Here is a 9,768-nt window from a genome sequence, read left to right on the forward strand (position 1 = left end):
CCCCCTCCGCCAACTGAAAATAGTCTCGATTGTGATATTTACATATGAATAAGCCGCGACTCATTCTCCCCAAAAAACAGGAAAATTGTATTTCATACTTACCGCAATTTTCCTTTCCTGTCCAGCTCCATGTCAGCGCACGACTGGGAAGGAGGGAGGGATTAACCCATTGTGCTGTCATGGAGCTGACAGGAAAAATGTCTGCGCATCGCTAGAGTGTTCGGGTTTCGCTTGACGAAAAGGTGACAACCCTAGTCACTGACCTTGGAGAATTTGGGGCGTGTGTTTGAGATAAGCAGGTCTACTGACACCCCTAGCTCCCCTGCAGTGTTGTGGTGCCACACATTAAATCTGTATATGAATGAACAGTATTGAAGTGCAAATGATTGATTTTGTTTAATAGTTGTGTATTGTCTCACAACAAACAACCCAACGAGTGAGCCTTTGTATGGACAACCCTAAAATAAATCTTTCAGTTCTTTCCAAATTATAAACATTTAAATGGGAAAGTCTGAGAAAACCCTAAACATGAACAATATCCTTCCGGCAGTTCCTAATACAAGCAGAGGGACTGTTATGTGCAGATACCTGTAGAAAGGGTCATTTTAGGTGTTGACTCTGGTTCCATTTTGGAAGTTGCGTACTTTGATTTGATTTACGGACGCTTATGGAACACATGAAATTCACGCTGAAGGCCGACTTAATCCTGTTCCGAATTTGTTTGGTCCTCACGCCATATACGATGGGGTTGATCAGAGGTGGCAGCATCAGGTAGATGTTGGCCAACAAGATGTGAATGTGGATTGGGACATTTTTCCCAAAGCGGTGGACCAGCGAGGAGAGGACAACAGGAACGTAGAATGAAAGGATAGCGCAAATGTGAGCAGCACACGTACTGAGGGCCTTATACCGGGCTTCTGATGAGGCCAGCCGGAACACAGCCTGAAGAATCAGGACATAGGAACAGATGAGGAAGATCAAGTCCAGCCCCACAATAACAAGAGCCACCACAAGGCCATAGATGTTGTTGAAGGTTGTATCAACGCACGCCAGCTTCACCACGGCCATGTGCTCGCAGTAGGAATGGTGGATGACATTGGAGGAGCAGAAGGGCAGTCTTTTTATAAGGAACGGTAATGGAGTCATTAATGCTACAGCTCTACTGATGGCCAACAGTCCGATGTTGGTGATGAGCAATTTTGTTAATATTGAATAATATCTTAGCGGCTGGCAAATGGCAATATATCGATCGAAGGACATGGCCAGGAGCAGCGCGGACTCCATTATGGCAAAGGAATGGAGGAAGAACATTTGTGTGAGGCAGGCCTCAGAGTAAATCTCATGGTTGTTGGACCAAAGGATCCCCAACATCTTGGGTGTGGTAGAGTTGGACAGGATGAGGTCAATAGCAGACAACATACAGAGAAAGAAGTACATGGGTTCATGGAGACTCCGGTCTATCTTGATGATGAAGAGAAGAGCAATGTTACCAATAACAGAGGTCACATAGACAATGGTGAAGATGAAGGCAATGTAGAGGTAAGATGGCTCCAGACCCGGGATACCAAGTAGGAGGAAATGGGTTGGAAGCTGGTTTGAAGAGTTGGCTTCAGGCATGGCTAAATCTTCATTTCATCCAAAACTTCTGGTTCTGTCACCGAATGAAATCAATATACAATTATTCTATATAGGTTCACATGGAATGGCTGCTAGACTGGTCCCCACAAACTCTCTAGCGATGGTATGTCCATCTGCATCCTTACATCCAATACTCTGTATGCTGTTTTGTTTCTTCCTGGAGTGATTTAGGTGAAAACTCACTGTGCTAAGTGAACATATTCTACTCCTTTAGTAAATGAACCTCCATTGTGTTTGTAGCTTTTTGATGGGTAGTGAGGGGTTAAGTTGAAGGTTAGGACAACAGCAAAAAGTTTCCCAGCACACTCACCAGCCAGTATGCAAAAAGAAGCCTGTCTAACCGCTAAGGTCTTAGATACGCGTCTTCTGCAGGACATGTGAAAGCCGCACCGCCTCCTCAAGGCCCCTCTGTGTAGTGCGGTCCTAACTCTGACCTATGAGAGCCGCCATCTTGGAGCACATGTAGCAAAAGATAGAATTGGGTGCAGGTTCTCCAGGAGGAAGCCCAACCCCCTTAAAGGTACAGGGACACACCAGGCATCATGTATGCACAATCAATTAGATACTGTCTTTAGAGACCGTAACATAAAGGGGTACAGGTACTCTTCAAAACTAAGACCACACAGGGACTCGTATACACACACACACATATGCACAACACACACACAGACACACAATAGGTTGGACTTGATGGACCTGTGTCTTTATTCAACCTCCAATACTATGTAACTATGACTGGCAAGCCCCAAACTATTAAAACACCTCTTTACCCTGTTCCCAGATTATGCACAGTATGGTGCTAGGTGATGTCTGTATGGTGCTGTGCTATGCGCAGTATGGTGCTGGGAGGTATCTGTAAAGTCCTGTTGCCGGCACCTCTCTGCACCCTCCTGTGCCATGCAGGAAGCTCACTCACCTGTGTCAGAGCCCGGGGCAGGCAGGCAGCACTGTGACCACAGTACGTCTCAGGAAAGACTATATAGAGAAGCGCGGACACCTTGGTGACACCTCCGGGATTTATAACCTGGAAGCAATTAATTCCAGTCACCGGGGACGTGGTGTGCTCATAGAAGTCAAACACTTTCTGGTTTAGAAATCCACAAAAACACATAGATTATCTTCGTACAAATACTTTATATATTTCAGAAACAGTTACAAAGTATTTACCCCCTTTATATAAATGAACCTTCACCACTTCCTGAAGAGAGCCGAACCAGAGGAGCGACTCACACAACATAATCAAAGAATCCACTCAATCTCCTCCTGTGATCTGAAACTATAGACTGATGCACTGTGACAAATCAACCCAAGGATAACATGGCCAGGGGAAGTGTGGGTGGGTTTCCTGGCCAGGGGATGTGTGGTTGGGTTCCCTGGCCAGGGAAAGTTTGGATGGGTTACCAGGGCAGGGAAAGTGTGCATAGGTTTCCTGGCCAGGGGAAACATGGGTGGGTCCTCTGGCCAGGGGACATGTGGGTGGGTCCTCTGGCCAGGGGACATGTGGGTGGGTTTCCTGGCCAGGGGAAGCATGGGTGGGTTCCCTGGCCAGGGAAAGTCTGGATGGGTTCTTTGCCAGGAGAAATGTGGGTGGGTCCTCTGACCAGTGGTGTGGGTGGGTTTTTCTAAGCAGGGAAAGTGTGGGTGGGACCTTTGGCCAAGGGAAATGTGGGTAGGTTCTCTGGCAAGGATTAGATGGCCAGAGGAAGTATGGATTGTTTTTTTCCTGGTTTTCTAGAGTCTGTTGCCAATCAGAACACAGGGAATCTGCCAAAAATTATCTAATGAAAAAGTCCAAAGAACATAATGAACTGTTCATGAAGATTTCAGGGATCCCCAGCAGCTCCAGAAACATTTTTGGATATCTGCAAATTGTCACACAAAAAAAGTTTGTAGGACAGAGAAATTTTGCAGACTTCTGGAGACAACCTTCTAGAGCTTTCAGCCCGGACGGGCTCAGACCATCGTTTGTATACTTCTCAGTCATATTCTGGACATACTCAACAAGTAACATTTGGGGCAGGGATGAGTCTTCTTTCGTGGTAAGGCAATCCTGTCAAAAGATCTGCAACATCATCTTGGGAGCTGCGGGCCCCTCAAATCAACTTGTGATTCAGCAAATTGAAAGGCGGATGGGCAGTTGGATGAACCCCCTGGAAATTCTGACCTCTAGTGATCCCCAGCTGTTCTGAGCTACACATTCATCTAGGGGACCAATCCCTGACAAGGCCTTAGTAATGATGCAGACCAGAAGTTGGGGGATGAGGGCAACTTCTGCCCACTTCTGGGGGATCTGTTTCACTATTGCTTTATGATTGCCTGTTACGTACCTTCTGGGAGAGCGGATGTGAGAGGAGGCTTCCTTGCACCTTGTGTCCTGGGAGACTCTGAGGATGGGAGCCCAGCGGGACAACAAGTGGCAGGAGTGCCAGTGGTGTTGAGCACCGTGCAAGCCGTAATCCAATGAGGCGAGACGAGGTCAGGTTCCAAGCGGGCAATTCCAGTACAAAAGAGGTTAGGCAGAAGAATGGTCAAATAACAGTTCCGAGGTCAAGGCAGGCAGAATTCAAGGTTAGTCAAGGAAGTCCGGGTCACAGGGATCAAGCAAGATATCACAAACCTGGAACAAGGATTAGCTGACGATAAACCAGCAACATGGTGGTACTGCTGCTGGGTTTATATAGGGCCAGTGATGTCATTTCCTGTGCGCCGCTATGGCGGATTTTCGTGCTGGTGGACTACTGCTTCTGCGCATGCGCGGGATGGCGCGTTCCCGAGCAGTGTGGGAACGCGCAGGTTGCACATGCGCAGACGGCGGGCATCCGTTACATTGCCAATTACCCGTAATGTTGCAGACACCAAACCTGGAGCCTGTTGTTACTGAAGGAACCTTGATTTCCTCACGGTATCAGAAACTCCTAAAGGAGCTTGGACAGGATACAGGAGAATAGTCTCCATCTTACAGGCCAAGCACGGCAGAAGTAGATTGGTTAAAAAATTCAGTTGTGAACTAATCTGGTCAAAATCCTGACCTTGTGTACATCAGTAGCGAGACCAAAGATACGTTGTCCTTGTTATAAAACCTGCCAAGAAGTCATTATGTCAGTTCATATGGCTTTAGATCAAGATCGGGTTGATTTACATTTTGAGCATAATAATAGCTTCCCCTCCCCACAAATTCCCGCCTGGCACCCCCAGGAGCGCGCACTGACACATCAAAGAGGGTTGGAGAGCGTACAACAGCCCCTATATGCTCATCATAGAGGACCTCTTAAAAAAAGTTGATTAGGCTCTTCTGCACCCCTGCAATTCGAGGAAGGGTTATTTGTTCCTCATCTGCCTCTGAAGGTTTTACTTCGAAGTAAAGAGACTTTTTTAAATTAAACTTTATTGCAAGGAAGCGATACTCTGGTTTCCACCACTTACCAACAACAAACCACCAATCAACATCTGTAATCATGGCCGCCATCAGGGGTCGATACTCATGTAAGGGGCCCGGGTAGCCTGGGGGCCCACCTGGGACCCTTACATAGGTATCAGCCAACGGTGACAGGTGAGGAGGCAGGCACCAGCAGCAGGAGCGAGTAAGAGGAGCTAGAAGGGAGGGAGATGCATCCCTGACCAGCCCACCTGAGACCCCTGCCGAGCCCACCACAGTGAGTCTCAGATGGGCTGTGCAGCATCTATGGTGGGCTCTGCAGGATCACTCTCAGGTATGTGTGGGGTCTCAGGTGGGTCCTGTGTCCAGCGGGTCACTAAGCCCTGAGCCCAGCGGGTCACTAAGCCCTGAGTCCAGCGGGTCACTAAGCCCTGAGTCCAGCGGGTCACTAAGCCCAGATTCCAGCGGGTCACTAAGCCCAGATTCCAGCAGGTCATTAAGCCCTGAGTCCAATTCATATACTGTTCTGCATTGCTGTATAAATATATTGCTGGGATCTGTAGTCCCCCTACAGCTGTTGCCATTCTGCATTAGAGTGTAAGCTCCTCTGTATAGAGACTGATGTGACTGTGGGGGGGGAGGGGACATTAGAGTGTAAGCTCCTCTGTACAGAGACGGATGTGACTGTGGGGGGAGGGGACATTAGAGTGTAAGCTCCTCTGTACAGAGACGGATGTGACTGTGGGGGGAGGGGACATTAGAGTGTAAGCTCCTCTGTACAGAGACGGATGTGACTGTGGGGGGAGGGGACATTAGAGTGTAAGCTCCTCTGTACAGAGACGGATGTGACTGTGGGGGGAGGGGACATTAGAGTGTAAGCTCCTCTGTACAGAGACGGATGTGACTGTGGGGGGAGGGGACATTAGAGTGTAAGCTCCTCTGTACAGAGACGGATGTGACTGTGGGGGGAGGGGACATTAGAGTGTAAGCTCCTCTGTACAGAGACGGATGTGACTGTGGGGGGAGGGGACATTAGAGTGTAAGCTCCTCTGTACAGAGACGGATGTGACTGTGGGGGGAGGGGACATTAGAGTGTAAGCTCCTCTGTACAGAGACGGATGTGACTGTGGGGGGAGGGGACATTAGAGTGTAAGCTCCTCTGTACAGAGACGGATGTGACTGTGGGGGGAGGGGACATTAGAGTGTAAGCTCCTCTGTACAGAGACGGATGTGACTGTGGGGGGAGGGGACATTAGAGTGTAAGCTCCTCTGTACAGAGACGGATGTGACTGTGGGGGGAGGGGACATTAGAGTGTAAGCTCCTCTGTACAGAGACGGATGTGACTGTGGGGGGAGGGGACATTAGAGTGTAAGCTCCTCTGTACAGAGACGGATGTGACTGTGGGGGGAGGGGACATTAGAGTGTAAGCTCCTCTGTACAGAGACGGATGTGACTGTGGGGGGAGGGGACATTAGAGTGTAAGCTCCTCTGTACAGAGACGGATGTGACTGTGGGGGGAGGGGACATTAGAGTGTAAGCTCCTCTGTACAGAGACGGATGTGACTGTGGGGGGAGGGGACATTAGAGTGTAAGCTCCTCTGTACAGAGACGGATGTGACTGTGGGGGGAGGGGACATTAGAGTGTAAGCTCCTCTGTACAGAGACGGATGTGACTGTGGGGGGAGGGGACATTAGAGTGTAAGCTCCTCTGTACAGAGACGGATGTGACTGTGGGGGGAGGGGACATTAGAGTGTAAGCTCCTCTGTACAGAGACGGATGTGACTGTGGGGGGAGGGGACATTAGAGTGTAAGCTCCTCTGTACAGAGACGGATGTGACTGTGGGGGGAGGGGACATTAGAGTGTAAGCTCCTCTGTACAGAGACGGATGTGACTGTGGGGGGAGGGGACATTAGAGTGTAAGCTCCTCTGTACAGAGACGGATGTGACTGTGGGGGGAGGGGACATTAGAGTGTAAGCTCCTCTGTACAGAGACTGATGTGACTGTGGGGGAGGGGACATTAGAGTGAACATACCGGGGATAGATTTTAGGTTTTCATAACATCAAATATTCCCTATCATCAAGACTATGCAGAATTGATGGCAATAGATGCAGAGGTAGTTAGGAAAAGGGTAATAAAAGATAGAGAGGAAAGGAAGGGGTACAGAGGTGTTGTCTCCTCAGAGTTCTCTGGAACCACAAGAACTAATTAGCAATCAGATACATCCCATAGAGGTATAAGGAAACAAATAATACTTAGATATATTTATTAGGGCTGGTAATGATTACAATTTTCGGGTTCGATTAATTATAACGCACATACAGATCCAACTACATTGGCCTATACACATACAGCACAGCAATGACCTATACACATACAGCACAGCAATGACCTATACACATACAGCACAGCAATGACCTATACACATACAGCACAGCAATGACCTATACACATACAGCAAAGCAATGACCTATACACATACAGCACAGCAATGACCTATACACATACAGCACAGCAATGACCTATACACATACAGCACAGCAATGGCCTATACTAGACATGTGCGATTCGTTTAGTTCCAAATGGAAATTCGGACGAATTTTCGGAAATTCGGATGTATCCGAATTCCGAATTACAGACATAACGAATGCAAACGAATCCGAATTTCCATTCCCGAAATTCGGTAGCGGTAGTTCGAACGTTCGTTTCATTTTCTGTTCTTATTCGTTTCTTATTCGTTTCGTTCGTTGGAGCAAAGTGACATTAGAGAAGGAGAAAAATATTTTTCCCCCCTCAAATGATTATGGGTCATTGCTGTGCTGTATGTGTATAGGGCATTGCTGTGCTGTATGTGTATAGGCCAATGCCTTGGCTGGCGCTCGTGCAGAAAGCTTCTCGGGCAAACTCACCGGCCCAAGTGGCTCCGTCGGCTAACGGCAGGGGGAGGAGTCCGGTGACGTCACAGGCATCGACGTCACCGGACTCCTCCCCCCCTTCCCTTCGTTAGCCGTCACGGACATCGACGTCACCGGACTCCTCCCCCCTTCCCTTCGTTAGCCGTCACGGACATCGACGTCACCGGACTCCTCCCCCCTTCCCTTCTTTAGCCGACGGAGCCACTTGGGGAAGGGGGGAGTAACATGCATGCCTCAGGGTTGTAAAGTGCCCTCGTATTCATAGTTCCCATGTTTCCAAGAACATCACATGTTTGATTTGGAAGATTAGATCACGGAAAATGATAATACAAATATTGGAAGAGCGATAGTGATAAGAATGTATTTGTTTTATTGCGATACAAACCCTCAATCTTTATTTGTAACATCACAATGTAGCAGAGTCATTATCCTGTGCCTGATCTGTTTGGTCCTCACACCGTATATCACGGGGTTGATGAAAGGTGGCAGCATCAGGTAGACATTGGCCAGTAGAATAAGGACATAAAGGGGGACAGTCTTTCCGAACCTCTGGACCACCGATGAGAGGACAATGGAGAGATAGAAGACAAGGATGGCACAGACGTGGGAGGCGCAGGTACTGAGAGCCTTCCGCCGGGCCTCTCGGGATTGTAACTGAAACACAGCGTGAAGGATGAGAACGTAGGACCAGGCTATGAAGGCCAAGTCTACTGCCACGATGAGAAGAGCCACTGCTCAGCCATATATACTGTTTAAAGTGGGGTCAGAGCATGCCAACTTCACCACCGCTATGTGATCACAGAAGGAGTGATGGATGACGTTATTGTTGCACAAAGATAATCCTCTGAAGAGAACTGGTAAGGGAATCACAGCTCCAACCCCCCTACCTAAGGAGCCCAAACCAATGAATAAAACCACACGATTGGTCAGCATAGATGTGTACCGCAGAGGGTGGCAGATGGCAACGTACCGGTCAAACGCCATAGCGAGCAGTATTGAAGACTCTATGCAGGCGAAGGAATGGATGAAGAACATTTGGATCAGGCAGGCCTCAAAGGAAATTTCTTTGGAGTCTAACCAAAGGATTGCCAGCATCTTCGGAGTAGTGGAGCTGGTAAGGACAAGGTCTATGGAGGAGAGCATGGAGAGGAAAAGGTACATGGGCTCATGGAGGCTCCGGTCTAGTCTGATGATGAACAGAAGAGTCACGTTTCCGATCAGCGAGATCACATACACCAAGAAGAAGATGAACGCTATGGAGACATAAGAGGGCTCAAGACCAGGAATTCCAAGAAGTATAAAATATGTCGGGGGAGAAGAGGTCAGATTCAACATTTTACTTTTGTGGCCAACTTTTTCCACCTGTAAGAAAAGTAACGTAACCGGTAAAATGATTCAATGTGTAGCTTTAAAAAGTGCAACATTATTAAAGGATCGTATCTGTCTTGGAGACAAAAGTTTAATAAGCAGGAACACAAAAAAGTGGCCATACCTACCCATCGTCCAATACATAGTTACATAGTATTTGGGGTTGAATAAAGACATACATCCATCAAGTCCAACCCATATAGGTCCACCCATCATCTCATTCTTAGGGATACTGGTACCCCGGATATTACGGTCCCTCAAGAAAGTGTCCAAACGTTTCTTGAACAAATCTACACTCTTGGCTGAGATGACGGCCGATGGCAGTGAGTTCCAGACCTTAACCGCTCTTACTGTAAAGAACCCTCTTCGCCCCTTGTGCTGGAATTTTTTCTCCACCAACTTTAGGTGGCGGCCTCTAGTCTTTGTAATGGAGTTACTCTCAAACAGTTTGTTGCCAATGTTGCTGTCA

At 48.1% G+C, this 9,768-nt stretch overlaps 1 protein-coding gene and 1 pseudogene across 1 annotated transcript in view; both read right to left on the reverse strand.

The window, feature by feature from the left end:
• LOC108803288 (olfactory receptor 52K2-like) overlaps positions 1–1,617 on the reverse strand; it is a gene marked incomplete at its 3' end in the record, with an annotated part of 2,191 nt that extends 574 nt beyond the window's left edge. The window contains exon 1 of the mRNA XM_018575118.1: positions 645–1,617. Within this exon, the coding sequence (XP_018430620.1) occupies positions 645–1,617 (973 nt within the window). The remainder of the gene's footprint in view (positions 1–644) is intronic.
• Positions 1,618–8,318: 6,701 nt separating this feature from the next.
• Positions 8,319–9,266, reverse strand: LOC108803289 (annotated as a pseudogene).
• Positions 9,267–9,768: the final 502 nt, after the last annotated feature.

Source organism: Nanorana parkeri, unplaced genomic scaffold (genome assembly GCF_000935625.1).
Source record: "Nanorana parkeri isolate BGI_ZX_2015 unplaced genomic scaffold, ASM93562v1 scaffold3574, whole genome shotgun sequence".
Lineage (NCBI taxonomy): Eukaryota > Metazoa > Chordata > Amphibia > Anura > Dicroglossidae > Nanorana > Nanorana parkeri.